General features: G+C 45.0%; 1 protein-coding gene across 1 annotated transcript in view; it reads right to left on the bottom strand.

Annotated features, from left to right (window-relative positions):
- The window catches only part of LOC147122352 (uncharacterized), a 304,503-nt gene that overhangs the window by 207,186 nt on the left and 72,747 nt on the right, over positions 1 to 24,570 (bottom strand). Inside the window, exon 3 of the mRNA XM_085983414.1 lies at positions 20,983 to 21,030. Coding sequence (XP_085839540.1) covers positions 20,983 to 21,030 — 48 coding nt within the window. The remainder of the gene's footprint in view (positions 1 to 20,982; positions 21,031 to 24,570) is intronic.

The raw sequence follows: 24,570 nt of genomic DNA, 5'->3' as shown, positions 1-24,570 counted from the left end.
AGGTGACTGATGAGTCCAATACAGGACGACCTACAGTCTCTGTCACTGTTGGGGTTGCCCATGAGGGTCCTGACGTTCCAGGTCCCGAACTTCATTTTAAAGGGTGGAAGATGCCGGTGCGTGAATTCTTTTAACGTGGGGTGGCCGTTGCACACCAGCTACCACCCGGGCTTGACAGAGCAAGGTCTTGTTCCAATGGCAAGGGGATCCAAGACGATTGGAGACCAGGCTCTGCTACATCAGCCTAGCACACACACACACACACACATACTCTGACTGTCCTCCTCCCTCCTTTTTTTTACCAACAACCTATGACTGTGGATATCTGCATCGATGATGTCACACCTTTTGTCCCTAAATTCTACTGAAAACAAAATGGAATTAAATGGATCGTTATGGTACAATCTGATTTTGATGCATCATCACGTGTAGGTTTCTGCTTTCCCCTTCTTCAGAATTTATTTCTTATTTTTTTGCAAAATCAATGCTTTGTCGGGGCTTAAAAATGACTGAATAAAAAGGTGACAAGGTGTGGAATTGCTTGGCACTGCAGCCTTTGCTGCTGTTCTCACCTAAGCCTTTAAGATAACGCCTGGCGGAAACGGGGCGGTAGCAGCATGAAGACTGAAGCGGTGGACTTACTGGCCTGTTCCCGCTTGCCGCCATATTACTGAGGCCTTCTGCTGGGCAGCCCAGGCGGCCACCTTGTCCAGGAGAGTCTCGTTAGGACCCCAGTACAAGTTAGAGGGCCGACCTAGGCCAACGTGGCAGAGCGTGCTCCGTGCAAGACCTGCTCAGCTGAACCGGGCGGTGAAGAAGAAAGGCCCCAAAATGGTAAGTGAAAACTTATTTTTTGTGGGGCCGGGAGGAGCACAAATACACCTCAGGGCTCCACATGAATAACGTGGGCCACTGCTAACCTGGGCTCTCATCCCTGCCCTCCACACAATCGCCCTCTCCCCACCCCCCTGTTGGCTGGATTGGTCGGCGAGCTGTGGGGGGGGTGCCTGTTTGGGGCACGCAGCTCCTTGGCGCCATGGTAACGAGGCCCGGCCCTTGTTACCATGGATCAGGCTTACTGGCCTACATGATGCTCAGGCTGGCCAGAGTTCAAACCTACCCTCATTATTCTTATTTTCTTTCAGCCATTCAGAATTTTTGCATTTTACAAATCATTTTTCTTATTTTCTCACTAAAAGAAAATACACAACCTAAGCAAAAGGCTGCAATTCTCCCTAAGGAGCGTGGAATAGTATTTCAAAAGGCTATTTTTGCAGTCAGCATAAGTATTTTCCATTTTCCCAGTGCTTATTTCATAAAAACAAAGATTTTTGTCCTGTAGTTGTTTCATTGGTGGTTTAAACCAAAAACCACAATTCCTACTATTTCACATCATATAATCAGTAACAGAACTATGGAAATAAATTATAGTAGAAACCTTATACAGTGTATCCCTCCTACAGCAGTCCCTCCTATAGCAATGCTCTGATATATAGAAGATACTGAACATCGAACACTTGATGTATTTTTTATCCCCTCTGTAATGCTATAACTCATTCATGATATATAAACACAAATCATAACATTGGATGGTTATGAATGCCTCATTAACAGAGAAAATAAATACCCTTGCCATACAATGCGATAATATCGCTTCCTCTTGTGTCCGCTCCTGGAACAAACTCTCCTCCAAGTCAGCTACAACGGCACTTCAAGCTACTAACTCTCTAGGCTTTGGCCCTCCATTCGTCACACTATTTCTGCAGCTGTTGATGTGCTCAATCACTCCCTCACCTCCACCTTTGATGGCCTTTTCCCCAGTAAAACCCTTTACTCGCTCTCACCCCGGTGGCTCTCCCTGGTATGGGCCCCATTTTCACTCCCTCAAGTGCAAGGGTGCAGAGTTGCCCATATCTGGGGCACGACTAGTTCAGTCATCCATCACCAGATCAGGATGGACCACATCAGGGTCTGACTCTCCTCTGCCCAAATGGCCCACTACACTAGCACCATCCTGGAGAGTAAAGATAACCCCAGGCTTATTTTCTACACTACCAACCATTCCCTTAAACCCCTCTCCCCTGCCCCCTCCACCTTTACCTCCAACAACATGTTCAAGGAGCTTGTGGACTTCTTCTGTCACAAAAAATTAAGAACCATCCATTCAGTTGCCTGTAGGTCTCTAGTTGCTCTTCTACCTCCATCATGCTCTTTTTGATCTCATTTTGTTTACAAGACCCACCTCCTGCTCCCTTCACACCACTCCCATTCCCATCTCCTTTTGCCTTGCACCATCATCCCTTTTGTCTCTTAATCTCTCCTGCCCTCCAGCCTATCACAGACTCTCCCTTTTGTTCTTTCCTTCCCTCCCCAGAACCAGGGGTCCCAGTCTAAGGATAAGGGGTAAGCCATTTAGGACAGAAATGAGGGGGAATTTCTTCACCCAGAGAGTGGTGAACCTGTGGAATTCTCTACCACAGAAGGCAGTTGAGGCCAATTCATTAAATATATTCAAGAAGGAGTTGGATATATTTCTTAAGGCTAAAGGGATCAAGGGATATGGAGAGAAAGCAGGGACAGGGTACTGAGTTTGGATGATCAGCCATGATCGCATTGAATGGCGGAGCAGGCTCGAGGGGCCAAATGGCCTACTCCTGCTCCTATCTTCTATGTTTCCCCCCTCTCCCTGCCCCTACACTTGCTTAAAAACCTGTTACGTCTCCAACTTTTTCCAGTTCTGACAAAGGGTCATCGAGAAACGTTAACTCTGTTTTTCTCTCTCTCTCTACAGATGCTGCCTGACCTGCTGAGTATTTCCAGCATTTTCTGTTTGCATTCAGCTGCCTCTGTTGCTTCCCCCCCTTGCCCACCAAGCCAAAACTCCCTTCCCCATGCCAGGCTTCCACCTGCCCTCGCCCTGAGCGCGCTTAGTTCTCCAGTTGCTCTTCTACCGCTATCATGCTCTTTTTGATCTCGTTTTGTTTACAAGACCCACCTCCTGCTCCCTTCACACCACTCCCACTACACTGCTGAAATAACAACCAATGTCCTTTCCTGACCACCACGCTAGCTGGCATTGTATGGCAGTGTAGTGTTTATGTTAATAGCCTAATAACCCAGAGAACACGAGTTAAAAATCCCACCATGGGTGGGGCGGAGTGTACATACCGTGATGCACAAGGTATCACAATTGTATGGGACAGGCTGGGTGGACCAGAGGGTTTTTACCTGTTTGTCACTGTTCATATGGCAGTTTGAGAATTAAAAATTCTCCCTGCTGAAGAAGTACCGGGGCCTCAGCGCTAAATTAAAAAGCCAGACCCTCGAGGGTGGTAACCTTTGGATTACCACCTGAGCCACGTGCTAATTAGCAGATAGATGAACAGATCAGGAAAGTAAGTGCGAGGCTGAAGGACTGGTGTGGGAAGGAGGGGTTCATGGGACACTGGCACCAGTACTGGGACAGAAAGGAGCTGTACCGCTGGGACCGGCTGCCCCTGAATTGGTCTGGGACCAAAATCCTAGTGGAAAGGATAAATCCTAGTGGAAAGGATAAATAAGAGTGTAGAGAGGGAGTGGTGGGAGGCGGCGGTGGAGGGGTCCAGATGGAAAAAATAATAAACTAGAGATAAAATAAAGAGGGGATAAGAGTAAAGGAACAAAAGGAGATAAAGACGATATAAATACGCTGGCAACAGTATAGGTTATAGAAAGTAATAATAAAATATCGGTTGAAAATAAAGCAGGAGTGATGACAAATAAAAAGATATTAAAATTGCCTGTATTGCAAAGTACATCAGCAACCAAGAGTGTGATAGGTCAAAAAGTGTGAGAAATACACCATCAGGGCATATGGACAGGGTGGGGACAAATAACAGTTATGCACATGAGTGGATGAGAAATAAAGCAAATGAGTTCACGGATCACAGAATCACAGAAACCCCACAGTGCAGATAGAGGCCATTTCGGCCCATCGAGCCTGCACCGACACATATACCACCCGATCCCCGTAACCCCTACACCAACACATATCCCACCCTATCCCTGTAACCCCACGTATTTAATCCCCCTAACATTAAGGGTCAATTTATCATAGCCAATCAACCTAACCCGCACATCTTTGGACTGTGGGAGGAAACCGGAGCACCTGGAGGAAACCCACGCAAACACGGGGAGAATGTGCAAACTCCACACAGACAGTCACCCGAGGCCGGATTCGAACCCGGGTCCCTGGCGCTGTGAGGCAACAGTGCTAACCACTATGCCACCGTGCTGACCGTGCTGCGAGTTAGAAGTACAAATTCGGTTTAAAGGATATGAGGTAGTAGCCATTACAGAGAGCTGGCTAGCCTACAAGGATTGGGAGCAATATTCCAGGCTATAGGATCATTAGAAACGACAGGGAAAATGGGTGGGGGCAGCTACAATGTTGATAAAAGGTATCATTACAGCAGGAGAAAGAAGAGATTCCAGTAAGGGTGATCAGGCAGTGGGAACACTATGGACTAAAATTTCGATAGCGGCAAAACCCTGCCGGTGACACCGTGGGCCGTGTTAACGGACGCCGAAAATGGTGGCGCTGGCAGAACCGGTAAATTGGCGCTGGTGGCTACTTAACATTAGCCCAGCGCTAAACGTACAGTGCAACACTGTTCTGGTGGCATTTGTCCTGGCAGGAGGCCCCAATGTAGCGTGGTTGTAGCGTCGTTGCAGCAAGAACAGCCTTCTGTTAAAGCGAGGCTGTCATTTCAGAAAGCAGTTCGGTCTCTTAAAGGGGAACTGCCTTCTAAAATGAAAAAAAAAGGTAAAAATCATGTAAAAATAGGCAGTTTTTAGTCCTTACAACTCAACGGCCTTTTGAAAAAAAATTTACATTAAAAACAATTCCCAAATGGGAGTCTTCCCTGCCGCAGGTAAAAAAAAAAGGGAAAAGTGCTTCAGCACTAACACAAATGGCTAAGCAGGCCAGGGGAGGGGCACCCAGGGTCTCGCACGCAGCACTCCAGCTTTGTGCAGTGATTCAACACTGCAAGACAGGTCCTCTACCCACAGGGGCCAGGAGGCCCTCCCGAAAGAAGGATGTGAACCCAGATCACCGAGCCCGCCAGCAGTGTTGTCCCCATGACCCGGCTCCAGTGCCCAAAGAAGCTCCATGACCTCAGACCACTGGTCAAGGTCAGTGAATGCACCTTCAGAAGCCGTCTCCGACCAACTTAGGATGCAGCGCTGACGTCGAAGTTCGCAGAGCATGACGTTACACACCGACTGATATCACGCTCTTTTCATTTACATCTCCAGGGCCAGCGCTGCTATCGGCAGCGCTAAGGCCCATACCAAAATAGCGGCTGCCGAGTCCCGCGCCAGAGAAGGGCGCTAGAGTGGCGGCCGCCATTTTTTGCCACAATTCCAGTGCTAACAGATGGTGCTATGGTAGGGAATTTCTAGGCCTATGGGTCGAACTAAGGAACAGTAAAGGATGCAAAACTCTGGGAGTTGTCTACAGGCCAGCAGGACAACAGGATGGAATAAATAAGGAGATCAGGGAAGCATGTAGCAGGAACAACGAGCTTATAATGGGAGGTTTTAATTTTCACATAAACTGGGAGAAGTAGAATAGATCAAGTAGTAAAGGCAATGAATTTCTAGGATGTACATGGACAGTTTTCTGGAAGAAGATGTCAAGGAAACAGGCCATACTAGATTTAGTTACAATCTAACTGTAAGGGAACATCTTGTGAATAGTGACCATAATATGATTGAATTTGATATTAGGTTTGAGAGGGAGAGTCACAAACCAAGATTTTAAATTTAAGTAAGGTAAATTTCAAAGGGATGAGAAATAAATTAACCACAGTAAACTGGGCTGAGCTGTTGATTGGTAAACCTAAAGAAAAACAGTGGGAAGCATTCAAAGAGATTTTTTGGTACAATACAAAACCAGTACATACCCCTAAAAGGCAAAGGCTGCACTTGTACAGTTAAGCAACCACAGTCAACAAATGAGGTAAGAGACAACATTAAGCAAAAAGAAAAGGCTTAAACAAATGAAAGGAAAGGAAAATAAATCCAACAAGCTGAGGGAGCTATAAAAACAACACCGATAAGGTAAAAAGAGGTGTAAAAAGGGAATATGAACAGAAACTTGCAAGAGATATGAAAGCTAACAGTAAAAGTTTTTATAAATTATATTAAGAGAAAGAGAGTGATAAAGGGGAATGTGGGCCCATTAAAGACAGATGTAGGTGATACTATAATGGATAATAAGAAAGTAGCAAACTTGTTACATGAATACTTTATACCTGTTTTCACAGTAGAGGAAGAGGTACAAAGGAACCGAAAAATAATTCAAGGGAAGGAACTTATTTGATTTAATATAAGTAGATATATGGTTATGGAGAAAGTAATGGGACTTAAGATAGCAAATCTCCAGGACCTAATGGTTTCCACCCCAGGGTATTCAAAGAATAGGTGAGTAAACTGCAGATGTGTTAGAATTTTACAAAGCTCTCTAGATTCAGGAATTGTGCCTCTGGATTGGAAAATTGCAAATGTCACTCCATTATTTAAGACAAGCATCACTTGCAATCTCTGTGTTGGCTGTGAGTATGTACATTCATTTAACCCTTCAAAAACCTGCAAGAGTTTGACGCCTGCGTCCAGAACCCTTATTTCTGGTACATAAACAGGGACTGCAGCCTCTGTCTATATTATTACTAAAACACATTCTGGCACTCCCAAAGAGTCTGTGATATTCAATAAGAAGCCTCACATCAGGATTACTTAGAACTGCACCAGCATTTTACACTGAAGTGAGTGGAAGCCTGTCCTGTACAATGATTACTTGAAGCTTGGCTTGTGTAGATCATTAAAGCGAAACAGTTACCTACATGGTTTCCGGTGGGGTGGGAAGTGTGTATATTGTGATGCACATGGAATTGCAGTTGTGTGGGACAATGGGTCCTTTCCTGTCTGTATGTTTGTCGCTGGATAAGGAGGAAATCTTGGTACTTGGCAGCAATTGGCACATACAAGGACATTGCCAAGAACTAGCTGATATGTGAATTGCTTTTACAGTAGATAGATATGAATGCATCTGTTTCAAAAGCCAATAACTGTCAGGAATTGTAAGCACTTACAGGTACTGCTTGTTTACACAAACTCATTTGTCTTCATCTGAAGTGCAATGCGGCAGGAATTATACAGCTGCAGTGGCAACTGCCAATCTGTCTTGGAGCAGCTAAAGAGTTAATCATCCTCTAAAATAAATAGTTCTGTTAAGAGTCTTTACTTTGGTTTGCCTTTAAATTCTTGATGCCAGCCAGCTTCATTTGATACACAGTAATGCCAGGCTGTTGTGTAAAAAGGAGAGGAAATGGAGCTGGGTTTAAAAACAAGCACACAGCAGAGTTTGAATGCTAACATTCAGGTAGGATGTCAAAGCTGGGTATCTCCATACAAAATCTTAATAATTAACAGCCACAATTTAACATGATCGCTTCTGACACACCCACACTGGTAATTATTGCTTTAAGGCCATTTGCTAATGAAATTAATGTATTCATTGCCCTAACAAATTAGTATAACTCGTACATAATGCCCTGCATTTGTGACCTCGCAGTAAGAGGTTCCCAAAATACCACCAGAATTAAATGGCAAGAGCATTAAACGGAGGCTGTATTCACTGGAGTGCTCTGTGCATCTAACCACAAAGGAGATTCTCTTTTAAAATGCAGAATACATCTGATGACAGTATAAGTGAAACCTAATTAATTAAAGCTCGGTTTTGGGGACTAATGATATTGTTTTGCAGCAAATACATTGTTAGTTATCCATCTGTGTTGACAATTAACGTAACTAATATTATGGAAATTGATTTTATGGAAAAAAGAACTTTGCCCTTTTAGTCAATTACAGCGCATGCATTATGGGTTGGCATTAATCTGGGATATGTTTGGTGTCCAATATGAAAAGCAAAGGATATAAACAGAATCTCACAAATTAAAATCTGTACCGAATTTGATTGTGCATGTACACAAAACAATATTTACACAGTATTCGCAAGGTTAATTAATATATTTTGTTTCCTTTCATCCTCTATGTAGCAATGCACTTAATGCAACAACAGTGTTATTTTGTTCTTTCAATGAAAATAGCTAAAAAAATATTCCTTTTTATTTCTCTATTTGCCCTCTCCTGAAGGCATGGATTCCTCGGTGGGCACCCCCCCACCCCCCTGGCACCTCACTCAAGTAGCTATTATTCATGTGTGACAGTAGATAGAGAATGTCGACAGGCTATTCCACCATGACTGGCAACACAACCGAGCCCAGTGCCACCCTCACTCAATGTCCACAGACATGCACTGCCAGCAAGAGTCACTGAATAGCAATCAGTGTAAGCAACTCGCGCAAAACCGGCAATAGCGAATCGGCATGACAAGAAAAATAGGGCGGGGTGTAAATCAGGCAGCAAATTCGCTATCGCCCACTTTGTGCTACTGCCCAAGTCCAATGTCTTCCCCTCTGGCTGCTTTTCTACTTCCTAACCCAGAGGCACTGAAGTCACCTGTAGTGAGCAAAGGGCAAGTGTAGCGGTACCATGGGGACAACACCAACTCCAAGTTCCCTTCAAGTCACACACTTGGACATATATCGCCGCTGCTTCATCGTCACTGGGCCAGTTACCTGGAACTCCCTACCTAACCGCACTGTGGAGCACCATCATCCCCAGGAATGCCTAAGTCCAAGAAGGCCCACCACCAACTTCTCGGGCAATAAACACAGCCTGGCCAGCATCGCCCACATTCTGAGAACAAAACAGAGAGCTGCCCAGCTGAGATCAGTTTACTCAGCAGAGGTGAGAAGACCCTGAACCTGGGATTTTCCTGGTCTGTATGAGCCATTGAGCTAGCCCACATTTCATTCTTTCAAAAGAAATGGATACAAATGATGGTTAGGCACCTTAAATATCGCAGCTTCTTTCTGACTCTAATTCAATCACAATTGAGTTAAACGAAGGAATGTGGATTGTGTATTCCTGTGGCTTGAAATTCTGAGATTTATTTTTGCTGCAAAGGTGGTGTAACATAGAAACATAGAAGATAGGAGCAGGAGAAGGCCATTCGGCCCCTCGAGCCTGCTCCGCCATTCAATAAGATCATGGCTGATCATCCAAATTCAGTACCCTGTCCCTGCCTTCTCCCCATATCCCTTGATCCCTTTAGCCTTAAGAAATATATCTAACTCCTTCTTGAATATATTTAATGAATTGGCCTCAACTGTCTTCTGTGGTGGAGAATTCCACAGGTTCACCACTCTCTGGGTAAAGAATAATCTGCCTTCCTGTTTTTGTCACCAAAGTGGATAACCTTGCATTTATCCACATTATACTGCATCTGCCATACATCTGCCCAATCACCCAACCTGTCCAAATCATACTGGAGTTTCTCTGCATCCTCCTCACAGCACACACACCCACCCAGCTTTGTGTCGTCTGCAAACTTGGAGATATTACATCTAGCTCCCTTGCCTAGATCATTAATATATATTGTGAATAGCTGGGGTCCTAGCACTGATCCCTGCGGTACCCCACTAGTCACTGCCTGCCACTCGGAAAAAGATCCGTTTATTCCAACTCTTTGCTTCCTGTCTGCCAACCAGTTCTCTATCCAAGTCAGTACCTTACCCCCAATCCCATGTCCTTTAAGTTTGCACGCTAATCTCTTATGCGGGACCTTATCGAAAGCCTTCTGAAAGTCCAAATACAACACATCCACTGGTTCTCCTTTATCTATTCTACCAGTTACATCCTCAAAAAATTCCAGTAGATTAGTCAAGCACGATTTACCTTTTGTAAATCCATGTTGACTTTGTCCGATCCTGTCACTGTTTTCCAAGTGCTCTGCTATTACATCTTTTATAATGGACTCTAGCATTTTCCCCACTACCGATGTCAGGCTTACCGGTCTATAATTCCCTGTTTTCTCTCTACCACCTTTTTTAAATAGTGGGGTTATATTAGCTACCCTCCAATCCATGGGAACTGTGCCAGAGTCGATAGAATTTTGGAAGATGACCAGCAATGCATCTACTATTTCTCGGGCCACTTCCTTAAGTACCCTAGGATGTAGATTATCAGGCCCTGGGGATTTATCGGCCTTCAATCCCATCAATTTCCCTAACACCATTTCCCTACAAATACTGATTTCTTTCAGTTCCTCCCTCTCATTAGACCCCATGTTCCCCGACATCTCTGGGAGGTTATTTGTGTCCACCTTTGTGAAGGCAGAAGCAAAGTATGTATTTAATTGGTCTGCCATTTCTTTGTTCCCCATTATAAATTCCCCTGATTCTGACTGCAAGGGACCTACGCTTGACTTCACCAATCTTTTTCTCTTCACATATCTATAGAAGCTTTTACAGTCAGTTTTTATGTTTCCCGCAAGCTTACTCTCATACTTTAATTTCCCCCTCTTAATTAATCCTTTTGTCCTCCTTTGCTGAATCCTAAACTGCTCCCAATCCTCAGGTTTGCTGCTTTTTCTGGCCAATTTATATGTCCTCTCCTTGGATCTTATGCTATCCCTAATTTCCCTTGTTAGCCACGGTTGAGCCACCTTTTTTGTTTTATTTTTATGCCAGACAGGGATGAACAAATTCTGTAGTTCATCCATGCGATCTTTAAATGTTTGCCATTGCCTATCCACCGTCAACCCTTTAAGTAACGTTCCCCAATCCATCCTAGCCAACTCGCGCCTCATACCATCATAGTTTCCTTTATTTAAATTCAGGACCCTACTCTCTGAGTCAACTACTTCACTCTCCATCTTAATGAAGAATTCTATCATATTATGCTTGCTCCTCCCCAAGGGGCCTCGCACATCAAGATTGCTAATCAATCCTTTCTCATTACATAATATCCAGTCTAAGATGGCCTGATCTCTAGTTGGTTCCTCAACATATTGGTCCAGGAAACCATGCCCGTATACACTCTAGGAATTCCTCCTCCACAGTATTGTTACTAATTTGGTTAGCCCAATCTATATGTAGATTAAAGTCACCCATGATAACTGCTGTGCCCTTATTGCACGCATCTCTAATTTCCCATTTAATGCCATCCCCAACCTCAGCATTACTGTAGTTCTTGTATAGGGGACTGGAATTTAGGGTGTAAATCAGATATGCCAGAGTCACACCTGTTCTAAAATACACACTACATTCTGGAGAATTGGCTGTTGGCTGAAGATGTGCCTGTCCCTCAAAGTGGTGCAATTTGGAAATGACAGGATAACGAGGGCAAAAGCTGCTGTCCCACAAGTTCTGCCATTTACACCAGTATCATACCTGACTTAATTAAAGCTTGTCGTAAAGAGGGATAAGTTACTGGCGTGACTGGTCAAACCAGGGAGTGGTTGAGTTCACAGCCTTTGAATGACCGCAGACTTGGTCTGAAACATCACTTTTGACTGAAGCTCTTAACAAAGATCTGTTCTTGGCTGTGCAACTAAGAAAGGATTCTGCAAGCTGCCTTTCAGCAGTTGTAGGCAGGAAAATCATTTTCATCGCACTCTTCTGTCACAGAACCCTTAACATGGGGTTCAATATGGACATTCCCATCTATGTCCTTGTAAAGGAGGCAGGACAGGAGAAGAAGGGAAAGGAAACTAGAGAGGCAAGCAGGCTAAGACTACACCAACAGGAGGTACCCTTCCACTAGAGCCTACAGACCACAATGCTCCCTCGATGGTGTCTCGGGTCTGAGATAGAGATTCAGTAAGAAGGTATAGAAGGAACTCGGTGTCCTGTAGTAAAGTGACCCCCAAACATCCCCTCAAACACAAAAGACAATCAACAGGCATTCTTCAAACTACATATCACAAAGTGATTATACTGTGCACATATATTTACAGTGATTGCTTCTTTTAACCAACTTTGGTACCTCTCTGTGCTGTTCTTAAACCTATCCTGATACTGCGCCAAGGTGATACCCAAGGTACCAAGACGCCAGTGGTACTTGGCTGTGCTGTGGTATAATTCATCTCTTGGGACCAAATTGGTCCTCGCCTCAGGGGTTTTGAACCATGGAAGGACGCGTCACCAGGCCGGTGCATGGGCAGACTGACACCTACATGAGCAGGCATCTGAGGGAGTCGCCCAGAAAGGTCACATGAGTTGGCACCAGGCGAGAGGGTGGCACCGGGAAGGCAGACTCGAGTCACGCCCGCTGATCAGCAGGACGACAGAACTGATGCAGACCCGGAGATGTCTCTTCAAAGCCCTGAGGTGCATCAGAGGCATTGCAGGCTATACTTGCACAGCCTGCAGACCTCGGCCTATGTAAATTGGCCAACCTTGCCATTCACGGCAGGGCCAACACAGTTGCCCAGGAGGTGGGCAGAAGTCTCGCTCTGCCTCAGTTCTGATGCCGCCGTTGGAATTTCATACCCCAGGTGTGTTCAAAATAATGGAACTCCAGGCAGGTCTCCTGTTCGGAAAGTAATTCTCTCTGCGTGAACTTTTTGGTTATTGCCTTTTTCCAATAACAAGTAAAAAAAAAGAGATGTGTTTCTGGAGAACAATCTATGTTGGGGAGAGTTCAGCTAAAAAGCTAAGTGAAATGTCTAAATCTTATTGCAAATTGTATTTTCACAGGTTTCATATAGTCTCAGAACATCAGGCACTTATTTTTACAAGGTGTGAGAGTTTGTTTTCCAATAATGTGTCTCTTGGGAAGAAAACTGATAAAGAATACCACTGCATTCCAGCTCGCCTGGATCAGACTATTATACATGGCATTCATTACAGCACTGTTGCTGTGTCTGCTGGGGATTCGAACTGTGCCAAATCCTGAACCCAAAGAGGCCATTGCATCCACACAGAAATGGACAAACCACTTTTCCGTATGTCATCAACCAAGCATATTTATGAAGAAATGGTTTTGAGACACCTTTTAAATTTTTTTTTCCAATCTTTGCCCTTCATCTCTTAAAGATGCTGGCTCACACTGGGGTACGGTTCCAAGGCATGAGAAGGAGAATCTAACAGTGTGTGTCTGTTCAGCTCTTCCCCGCTCCCCTGCCCCCCATCCCATCTATTTTCCCCTCTCCTTTCTTGACAGTGGTTGCTCATGCAATGGTTTTGAGACATCTTTTTTATTTTTTCCAATCTTTGCCCTTCATCTCTTAAAGATGCTGGCTCACACTGGGTGAGCGAGAGCGGCTGGAGAGCGTCAAACCTCGGGAGATTTCAAAGGTGAGCGAGTGCGGTTGGAGAGCGCCAAACCTCGGGAGATTTCAAAGGTGAGCAAGAGCGGCTGGAGAGCGCCAAACCTCAGGAGATTTCAAAGGTGAGCGAGTGCGGCTGGTGAGCGCGAAACCTCGGGAGATTTCAAAGGTGAGCGAGAGCGGCTGGAGAGCGCCAAACCTCGGGAGATTTCAAAGGTGAGTGAGAGCGGCTGGAGAGCCGGGGCTACAACGGACCGGTGAATGTAAAGAAGTAAAAAGTAATCGAAGTGTGACATCACTAGAAAGCAGGTAAGTGATTGGTTGGTGAGTAGTTCTCTCTTTCTCGCTTTTTTCCAAACTTAGTTTTTGTGGTTTATAGTTTCTAAGGTCTCTGTTGTGTAGCGGGGAGTGCTAGTAAACAAGGGCCCTTGAGTATATCATTTAATTGTAGTGTAATTGGTGGTATTGATTTGATTTAATTTAATTTGAATGAATTAAAGGGTAAGTCATGGCAGCACAGCTCGGCCCTGTGGCATGCTCCTCCTGCACTATGTGGGAGATCAGGGACATAGAAACATAGAAGATAGGAAACATAGAAGATAGGAGCAGGAGTAGGCCATTCGGCCCTTCGAGCCTGCTCTGCCATTCAATGAGATCATGGCTGATCATCCAAATTCAGTACCCTGTCCCTGCCTTCTCCCCATATCCCTTGATCCCTTTAGCCTCAAGAAATATATCCAACTCTTTCTTGAATATATTTAATGAACTGGCCTCCACCGCCCTCTGTGGCAGAGAATTCCACAGGTTCACCACTCTCTGGGTGAAGAAATTCCTCCTCCTTTCAGTCCTAAATGGCTTACCCCTTATCCTTAGACTATGACCCCTGGTTCTGGACTCCCCGGCCATCAGAAACATCCTTTCTGCATCTAGTCTGTCCAGACCTGACAGAATTTTATAGGTTTTGATGAGATCCCCTCTCAATCTTCTAAACTCCAGTGAGTATAAACTTCCTGTGTCCCTGACGACCATGTGTTTGGGAAGTGTATCCAGCTGCAGCTACTGGCAGGCCGCATTGCGGCACTGGAGCCGTGAATGGAGCATTCACGATGCTGAGGACGTCGTGGATAGCACATTTAGGGAGTTGGTCACACCACAGGTAAAGGCTGCACAGGCAGGAAGGGAATGGGTGACCGCCAGGCAGAATAGTAGGCGCAGGCAGGTAGTGCAGGGGTCCCTTGTGGCAATCTCCCTCTCAAACAGATATACTGCTTTGGATATTGTTGAGGGAGATGGCTTATCGGGGGTAAGCAGCAGTAGCAAACTTCCTGGCACCATGGGTGGTTCTGCTGCACAGGACAGGAGGAAAAAGAGTGGGAGAGCTATAGTGATAGGGGATTCTATTGTAAGGGGAATAGATAGGCGTTTCTGCGGCCACAAATGAGACTCCAGGATGGTATGCTGCCTCCCTGGTGCAAGGGTCAAGGATGTCTCAGAGCGGCTGCAGGGCATTCTGGAGGGGAAGGGTGAACAGCCAGCTGTCGTGGTGCATATAGGTACCAACGATATAGGTAAAAAATGGGATGAGGTCCTAAAAGCTGAATATAGGGAGTTAGGAGGTAAATTAAAAAATAGGACCTCAAAGGTAGTAATCTCAGGATTGCTACCAGTGCTACATGCTAGTCAGAGTAGAAATAGAAGGATATTTCAGATGAATACATGGCTAGAGGAATGGTGCAAGGGGGAGGGATTCAAATTCCTGGGACATTGGAACCAGTTCTGGGGGAGTTGGGACCAGTACAAATTGGACAGTTTGCACCTGGGCAGGACTGGGACCGATGTCCTGGGGGAGTGTTTGCTAGTGCTGTTGGGGAGGGTTTAAACTAAAATGGCAGGGGTTTGGGAACCTGTGCAGGGAAACAGAGGAAAGGGAAACAAGGATAGAAGCAAAAGACAGGAAGGAGAAAAGCAAAAGTGGAAGGCAGAGAAATCAAGGGTGTAAATCAAACAAGGCCACAGTAAATAATAATTCTAAAAGGACTAAGAGTGTTAAAAATGTAAGCCTGAAGGCTTTGTGTCTTAATGCGAGGAGCATTCGTAATAAGGTGGATGAATTAGCTGTGCAAATAGATGTAAGCGGATCTGATATAATTGGGATTACGGAGACATGGCTCCAGGGTGACGAAGGCTGGGAATTCAACATCCAGGGGTATTCAATATTCAGGAAGGACAGGCAATAATGTGGATAAATGCGAGGTTATCCACTTTGGTGGCAAAAACAGGATGGCAGATTATTATCTGAACGGCAATAGATTGAGAGAAGGGGAAGTGCAACGAATCCTGGGTGTCCTTGTGCACCAGTCGCTGAAGGTAAGCATGCAGGTGCAGCAGGCAGTTAAGAAGGCAAATGGTATGTTGGCCTTCATAGCGAGAGGATTCGAGTACAGGAACAAGGATGTCTTGCTGCAGTTGTACAAGGCCTTGGTGAGACCACACCTTGAGTATTGTGTGCAGTTTTGGTCACCTTATCTGAGGAGGGATGTTCTTGCCATGGAGGGAGTGCAGTGAAAATTCACCAGACTGATACCTGGGATGGCAAGAATGACGTATGAGGAGAGATTGGGTCGATTGGGCTTGTACTCGCTGGAGTTTAGAAGAATGAGAGGGGATCTCATTGAAACTTATAAAATTCTAACAGGACTAGACAGACTAGATGCAGGAAGGATGTTCCCGATGGCAGGGGAGTCCAGAACCAGGGGTCACTGTCTAAGGATAAGGGGTAAGCCATTTAGGACAGAGATGAGGAGGAATTTCTTCACCCAGAGAGTGGTGAACCTGTGGAATTCTCTACCACAGAAGGCAGTTGAGGCCAATTCATTAAATATATTCAAGAAGGAGTTAGATATATTTCTTAAGGCTAAAGGGATCAAGGGATATGGGGAGAAAGCAGGGACAGGGTACTGAGTTTGGATGATCAGCCATGATCTTATTAAATGGCAGAGCAGGCTCGAGGGGACGAATGGCCTACTCCTGCTCCTATCTTCTATGTTTCTATGCTGCAGCCCTCCTATACCTCAGCCAAGTGTCGAATCTTCAGATGACAGCCTGGACATGGCGCATTGGCAGGCAAATTCAACCATGAGGGTCACAACAAACCCCAGGATTGGGATCTAGCCTAGTAACACACTCCCAGTTAACTGTATGGCTCATCCAGTAATGGGGGCCTCTAAAACTATGATGCAGCTTTGTAACAAACATTAGCTAGCTGTTATTTTGAGTGGTATCTTGACTTGAACCAAGTCCCGTTCACCCATCGCCCCTGTGCTCGCTGACCTTGGATGTGTCCGTCAACACCTCGATTTTAAGACTCTCATCCTTGTTTTCAAATCTCTCCATGGCATCGTCTCTCCCTATCTCTGTAACCCCCTCCAACCCTCCGAGATCTCTGCATTCCTCCAATTCTTGCCTCTTGTGCATCCCCGATTTTCATCACTCCACCACTGGTAGCCGTGCCTTCAGCTGCCTAGGCCCTAAGCTCTGGAATTCCCTCCCTAAACATCTCTGCATCTCCATCTCCTCCTTTAAGTCGCTCCTTGAAACCTACCTCTTTGGCCAAGCTTTTGGTCACCTGACCTAATATCTCCTTATGTGGCTTGGTGTCAAATGTTGTCTGTTAACGCTCCTGTGAAGCTCCTCGGGATCTTTTACTACATTACAGGTGCTATATAAAGGCAAGTTGTTGTTGTTGGATACCCACTCTTCTATTTTGCCATTGAAGATTTGCGTCACGTATTTTTATCTTCAACTACCTGGGTTGAGTAGTATTTTGGCACAGCTTTGTATCTCACTACTGCTCTGGGGTTTTGCCACTTTAGGTTACCATCCTTCACTGTTATCAGATCATAAGACATAAAAACACATGCAATCTGGAGCAAGGAAAGTCCATTTGGCCTATCAAACAAGCCATTCAGAGCCCACGGGGGTAATTTTGACTTTTCACAAAACCGGCATTAGCAAATCGGCAGCCTGTTTTACAACTCTACCAAATTTCATTCCTAAAAGTCAAAATTACCACTCCCCGCCGCCCATGTATGATTATTCTATCATGAACTATCTTTCCCATCCACCTGGTGATTCCTACTTTAAGGAATACTACTTTATTTTCCTTACCTCCCCTGAAACAAAAATCAAGAAGCAATTTAATCTTCAGTCCCCCTTTTCAATGGATATCATTTTGCTGTATGATTCTATGGCCTAGAAATTCAGTGGGCCTTGCGCCCACTTAGCGCCTAAAGAGGTCTTTTGCGCCGGCGGGGTGGTAGCGCGGAAATTGAGTGCAGCGGTATTGGCGGCGGTAGCCATTAGCGCTGCGCCGGGACCGATGACGTCATCGGTGTGCGCGGTGGCCCGTAACGCCCCGAAACCGCGCCGATCCCCATATTTATTTGCGCCCGCCTCCTCCGAAGCGGGCGCAAACAGCGAACAGAAAATGGGGCCGTCCTGCTGCCATAGTGGGGCGCTTTAAAGCTGAAGGTGCGGCCGGCCGCTTTTTCGGCGGCCACCTGCCCGCACCTCCTTCCCCGGCCTCCTCCACCCCCCCCGCGGCATTGCCGGCTGGTTTCCGTGGAGCCCGGCACTTCTCCGTTGTGCCGGGCTCTTTTGCCGGCACTCGCGATCGGGGCTCCGGCCGTTGCAGGCACCTCCCCCTTAAGAGAAGGAGGAGGCCTGCAGTACCGCAGCCTGCCGCACCGCATCGGGTGGTGCTGCGGCAACTAGCGCGCCGATATTCAGTTGCAGCGCCCCAAACGGAGGCGGGCACACCCTGGTATAGCGCCCGCTTCCGAATTGGGGCGCAGAAGACGAATATATGGCGTGCGCTAATGCCTCCCCGCCCAGCGCTAACTTTTGGGCGCGAGCGAGCTGCCCGCGCCCAAGTGAATTTCTAGGCCTATATATCATTCGTTTCTTGTCATTCATGTTTGTGAACAAGCATTGGGATGACAGCCATTAACTCTGAACGTCATTCATCAGCAAGAGAGCGTTAGACTCTTTTTTTAGGATATACTTTCAGCAATTCATGTTCAGAACAAATGTTTATTATGATGGACAATTTGAAGATTTGTGGATACTTGTAATAAACCGTTAATGTTTTACAAGTTGATTGTAAAGTCACTTGTGTTTCGAGTTACTTGTCCTAGTTTTACAATAGCTGATGGAAGTCCAATGGATTCCTACCGTGATTGCTTTTAGATTGACAGCGTCCAAAGTAACTGAATATGAAGTGACAACTAACTGGGGTTCACTCCAATGAGAGATAGTTCTCCTCAGAGAAACATTCGAGATGCAGTACAGTAATAAAAGAAACATCAAATTAATAAGTCACTTTTCACACTGCATTACTGTAACTTGATAGGGATTAGACTGCCAATATAGGGACAGTTGAGAACATTGTTCTACTGCCCCACACCCAATTTCCCCCCTCCTTTCCTAACAGTGGTTATTCAAGCTGGAGATTGGTTCCATTGGAACCCACAAGCCTCTGTACTTCCTCCAAGTGGCCATCTCTGTTTTGATTCGATTCGTTACCTGACTTTGGTGGGGGGGGGCGGCGGGGTGGGGGGGCGCGGTGGAGGTCATCATAGCTGTGCCTGATTATGTTCTTATCTAATGTATTTCTAGCAAGGATCATTAGATGCTGATCAGGATGGGTAATCATAGTTAATTTTCCCGCTCCCCCACCTTCAAATATTGGCCCAGAAATTCAGGTCCCAACGCGTGAGTACACACGGGGTACTCACGTGTAGGCCCAACCAAGTGCCGGTTTCATGCATGCACTGCACATGCGTGGGAAACCGGCACTTCCGTTCCCCTGAAAGAAGGGGTTGACAGGTGGAACGCGTGCACGGGAGAGGCTGCGCCTGCGCATCGAACTTACGTTTTTTTTGCAGGTTTCTCCGGGAGGGTAAGTCTCCAGCAGTTACACTTTTAAAAAGCAGGCGCAAGGCCTGCTTTTAACAAGGTAAGTGGTGAATTAATTAAAATTAAAACATTTTTCCCACAGGTTTATTATTTTTAAATACTTTAAAGAAAGGTAAGTTTATTTTTAGCCCCGTTAGAAAAAGTAATTAATTTTTTCAACAATTTAAATTATTGTTTAAAATAGTTATTTCATGTAATTTATAGATATTTTAAAAATGTGATTTTTAAAAAATTTATTTGAAGTTTAAGTGATGTTTTGGGGCTTATAGTATTTATAGGTTTGACAGCTCTTCCTGTCAAACTTATGAATGAAGCATTCCCTGCTACCATTGGCTCTCCATGGCCCATGTGATCCCAGGGGACGCATCGAACTAACTGTGCCCCTGGGATACACAAGCACTGCGCGCCGGCAGTTGGAGGAGGCCCAAGATCGGAATCCCATGCGGGCCCACAGCTCAACGGCCGGCGCGCTAGGTAAGAGCAGGTCGGGGGCTTGCACCCACGGGAAGCCCCCATCCCGAATTTCTGGGCCAATATAAGGGGCAATTGTAATGCTCCCAGCACCATCGCTGCTGATGAAATCACTAATTCAGCACAGGAGAAAAACGAACAAACCTGGGACCCGCCTGAGCAGTATGGCTCATATTCACATCATGTAGTGTATTACCCCATTGAACCGTTATGGCAGCAGAATAAAGGTTCGATAAAGTGAATATATGTAGAACATTTTGTGCAAACAGAGTGACACTAGATAAGAACTGACAATCAGAAGTGATTATATTCGATAAAATGAATAATGATTGATTGAAAAGAACTGGAACAAGGAAGGAGATAGCAATAAATGGAGTCCACATTACAGATATTGGAGCCTGCCAGCAAATACTTAAAATAGCATGCACTGTGTGAAACCAAACAGAATAAAAACACATCCAATCACTTCTGTAACCAAATATTAGATTGAAAATAACCTTGAATGTTCGATGTCATTACCATCATTATCAATATTTTATTAATTTATATATAGCTCCTGTACTTACAAAAGGTAACTTGTTGCGGTACAACAATTGAGTCAACTTAATGAATAATATAACATTGCGTTATGTTCATAGACCAATTTAAAACCAGCTGCCTTTCTATATTTATGCTACAAGCTGGAATGAAACTAATAGGTTAAACTGTTCATCAAGGCATTTGCAAGTTCACGTGTTCGGGCCCCATCCTTAGATCACAAAAAAAGTGCTGCATTTTAAAGGCAATTAAAATTTCAACATTATATTGAATGAAATTTTAGAGACTCTATCACTCATTATACTGACTACAGATAATGAGGAATATTGATGTTTCACTACAGCTAAATAGTACGTATCTCATATTGTTGAAAAGGAATCACGCCAGCACTTAGATGCATTCATATGTAGATATGGCACAGTAAAGCTCACACTGGAGTGCACATTATTTAAATGTTAGACACAATGTCAATTTTAATGCAATGGCAGACAGCACTCACATCTCACAAATGCTGATATGACTCAAAAGCCCATTACATCACTTTAATTGCAAGTGGTCCCCTAGGATAATGAGATTTGGACACTTTTTAGTACTGGTTCTTAAGTATCATTGGCAATATTTATTTTTTTATAGCTTTTAATACAATTATTTGTTCTTGCCTAAAAAAAAATATTTTATAGGAAAAATACATGTAGCTGTATTTAATTCCCCCGCCCCCTCCTCCTCAACCCCCGCCCCCACCCCACCCCCGACATGCCCGGCAACCAGAGCCTTACCTCAGCTGTGCATACTTTACAACTGGGCCTGTCTTCATTCCCGGAGCCCTGTGGAAAAAAAAACCTGAGTTAGATCTATTCATGGGAAAATGGAAAAGGAAATCTGTGTGCGGTTGTGATAATATTAAACAACATTGTGATTATTGGAACAACCGTCGAAAGATCTGATTTAACCCTCGGGAATAGCAGTGGAACTTCTGCACCAGAACTTGAATTCTGACAAGTTTATGTTTCTTTTAAATTTGAACGAGGCAGCCCGAATTTAGACATGTTATGTGGTTTTCTATGTTTTCTTTTAATTCTATCAACATACTTAACATCAGAGAAAATTACTGTTGTACCCCTGACATTAGTCCCCCTGGCTAAGGCAGTGAACATGATAGGCGGATTCCAGCTTCAATCTCCACTTTAAAAAAAATTTGTTTATGGGATGTGGGCGTTGCTGGCAAGGCCATCATTTATTGCCCATCCCTAATTGCCCTTAAGGTGGTGGTGAGCCGCCTTCTTGAACCGCTGCAGTCCGTGTGGTGAAGGTACTCCCACAGTTCCAGGATTTTGACCCAGCAACGATGAAGGAACAGCGATATACTTCCAAGTCAGGATGGTGTGTGACTTGGAGGGGAACTTGGAGGTGGTGGTGTTCCCATGCACTTGCTGCCCTTGTCCTTCTAGGTGGAAGAGGTCGCCAGTTTGGGAGATGCTGTCGAAGAAGCCTTGGCGAGTTGCTGCAGTGCATCTTGTGGATGGTACACACTGCAGCCACGGTGCACTGGTGGTTGAGGGAGTGAATGTTTTAGGTGGTGGATGGGGTGCCAATCAAACGGGCTGCTTTGTCCTGGATGGTGCCGAGCTTCTTGAGTGTTATTGGAGCTGCACTCATCCAGGCAAGTGGAGAGTATTCCATCACACTCCTGACTTGTGCCACTTACATAGGAACAGGTGCCGGCCATTCAGCCCCTCAAGCCTGCTTCACCACTCAATCATGGTTCATCTGTACCTCAACCTCACTTACCCACCTTTGATCCCTATCCCTTGATAGCCTTACCTAACAAAACTCTATTGATCTCAGTCTTGAATGCTCCAACGGACCCCCAGCATCCACAGCTTTTTGGGGGAAGGAGTTCCACATTGCCACTAGCCTTTGTGTGAAAAAAGTGTTTCCTGATTTTGCTCTTGAATGGCCTGGCTGTAATGTTAGGGTTGTGCCCCCTTGTTTGGGATTCCTACACCAGAGGAAGTAGCTTCTCTGTAACCACCCTATCGAATCCTTTTGTCATATTTGTCACTTAGATAGCTGATCTCCCAATGGGCCTCAGTGCCAAAAATTAGGGAGGGGGGGGAAAAAAAATCGCCGAGGGTTCCTTCTCATGAGGGCAGCCTAGTTGGAAGTGCACGTGTGTGAGTATCAAGTAATGTCAGGATTGAGCTTGGCTGTGATGCAGCAGAAGGTTGAATAGCCTGCTGGTGATAACTGACCAGGTTGACATGTGAAGGATGGCCACTTGGCTGAGGCACTGCACGGTGGCTGACGCCCACGAAAAGGCACTGCTGCAGATAACATAAAAACGGACCTGGGCTTTTGAAAGCTGCAGAGGACACGGAGCAATCGAAGGGTTAAAGTGCAAAGCTCCACAGCTATGGCACTTTTCAAACAACAGTCACATCCAAGAGATTCTGTTTATTTTGAACACTATTATACTGATATCAGTTATGGAGCTCATGTTGTTTTATATTAAACTAATTTGAAATACTGCATCTGGACTGTCCCCTGGTGCCAGTTCCAAACCATTTAACATTTTTTATTGGAGCACTCTATAAAATCATGGTTACAAACCATTATGAATTTGCATGCATGACCCACTTTGAAGACCGTCATCAAAGACAAATGACCCAAGTTATGGATAAAGTCAAGAGCTGATTAATTTACAATGAAAATCTAACAGACTCGAGTGTTCTCAACTGTCTATTCAAACCATTGCTTAAAAGTGCTCGCGTGAAGTCAATTTCTCCAAATGCTCCAATGCTGGGAAAAAAAATTAGGTAAAAATGAAAGCTTTCTCCGCACCGAAGTAAAATGAAGCGTCTGTCTGTGAGGCTGGCTTGTGATGTGAAGCATTCAGAAGTACTGATTTAAGTCCCTGGTTTGCAGCAAAAAGATTGTAAACTGTCTTTGCACAGCACACCCAGAGTGCTGAGGATTGGCGTTCAATTGGATTAAATCAACTAGAATGGTGTCAGCAAGGGCTCTGCAAGATGAGTAATGAGGATGCTGTGATGTAATTTCCTGGGTCAGCCAACCTTCTATAAGGTAATAATAACCTGGGCTTTCCAGTAACAGTAAACCTACTTCATTAGGTTGGTATCTTTCTTGGCAATTTAGACGCAGCCAAAGCGGTTTAAGAGTAGTAGTCAAGTGAAAGGAACCTTACTGAGATGCCTGCGTCAATGAGGCATTTGTTCCTTTTAGTGTTATTACAAGTAGGAGGGTATGGGGTGGGTAAACTCCCATTTGTCGCACCGCCCAACTGGGTAAATTCAATCAGTGGCAGAGTTGGGGCAGGGAACCCCACACAACTGATGCTCTAAGTACATTCGACAGCCGATATTGCTTCGTAGGAAGTGTGCAATCCACATGGCCATTTCTAGATCAGATCCGAAAGTCACATTGGTGCGAATTCTTTTTGTTTATTTTGGCAGGAACTCAGTGCATTGTCCACATTTCTGTGGTGATTGGCCCGGAGCCAAGTCTCTGCACAGAGCCAACAAGAACAAAAAGCAAGCACCAAACTTTATTTTTAGAAGATGTGTCCTAACTAGCAAATGGACTCGCATCATAGATGTCTGTACATTCATCAGTTACCTTTTAGGTAAGTTTATAGAAAATGGTCACCTCAAAGCTGAAGACATGCCCAAACAAGTAGCAATGTATTTGCACCTCAAACTACCCGAGGATATAACATGAGAGACTTCCAACCAGCTGTTTTAATAGCTGACTGTATTCACATGCAGGCATTGTAAACATGGTCAACGAGAAAAGCACACCTTTTAAGACCCCTTATTTGGTTCTCTGTACATACCCTTTAAAAAACTTTGTCTAATCTAATTGTTTCATTCCAATGATTATTTGTTTGTCCCGAGTAAATTAACATCACAATAATGGTAGATCAATTATTTTCTTTTCGTCTAGAGAAAGCTGCCCGTATCCTAACTCGCACCATGTCCCGTTCACCCATCTCCCCCTTGTGCTCGCTGACCTATAATGGCTCCCAGTCTGACAACGCCTCGATTTTAAAATTCTCATCTTTATTTTCAAATCCCTCCATGGCCTCCGTCCCATCTCTGTAACCTCCTCCAGGCCTAAAACCCTCCACGATCTCTGCGCTCCTCCAATTCTGGTCTTCTGGGCATCCCAGATTTTCTTTGCTTTAGCCGTGCCTTCAGCTGCCTAGACCCTAAGCTCTGGAATTCCCTCGCTAAACCTCTCTCTCTCCTCCTTTAAGACCCTCTTTAAAACCTACCTCTTTGAGCAAGCTTTTGGTCATCAGTCCTAATATCTCCTTATGAGGCTCAGTGTCAATTTTTGACGAT

Source organism: Somniosus microcephalus, chromosome 3, assembly GCF_052327205.1.
Source record: "Somniosus microcephalus isolate GS21.2 chromosome 3, FLI_Smic_1.0, whole genome shotgun sequence".
Taxonomy (NCBI): Eukaryota; Metazoa; Chordata; class Chondrichthyes; order Squaliformes; family Somniosidae; genus Somniosus; species Somniosus microcephalus.
The sequence above is the reverse complement of the archived record's forward strand: the minus strand, read 5'-3'. Positions and strand labels throughout refer to the sequence as shown.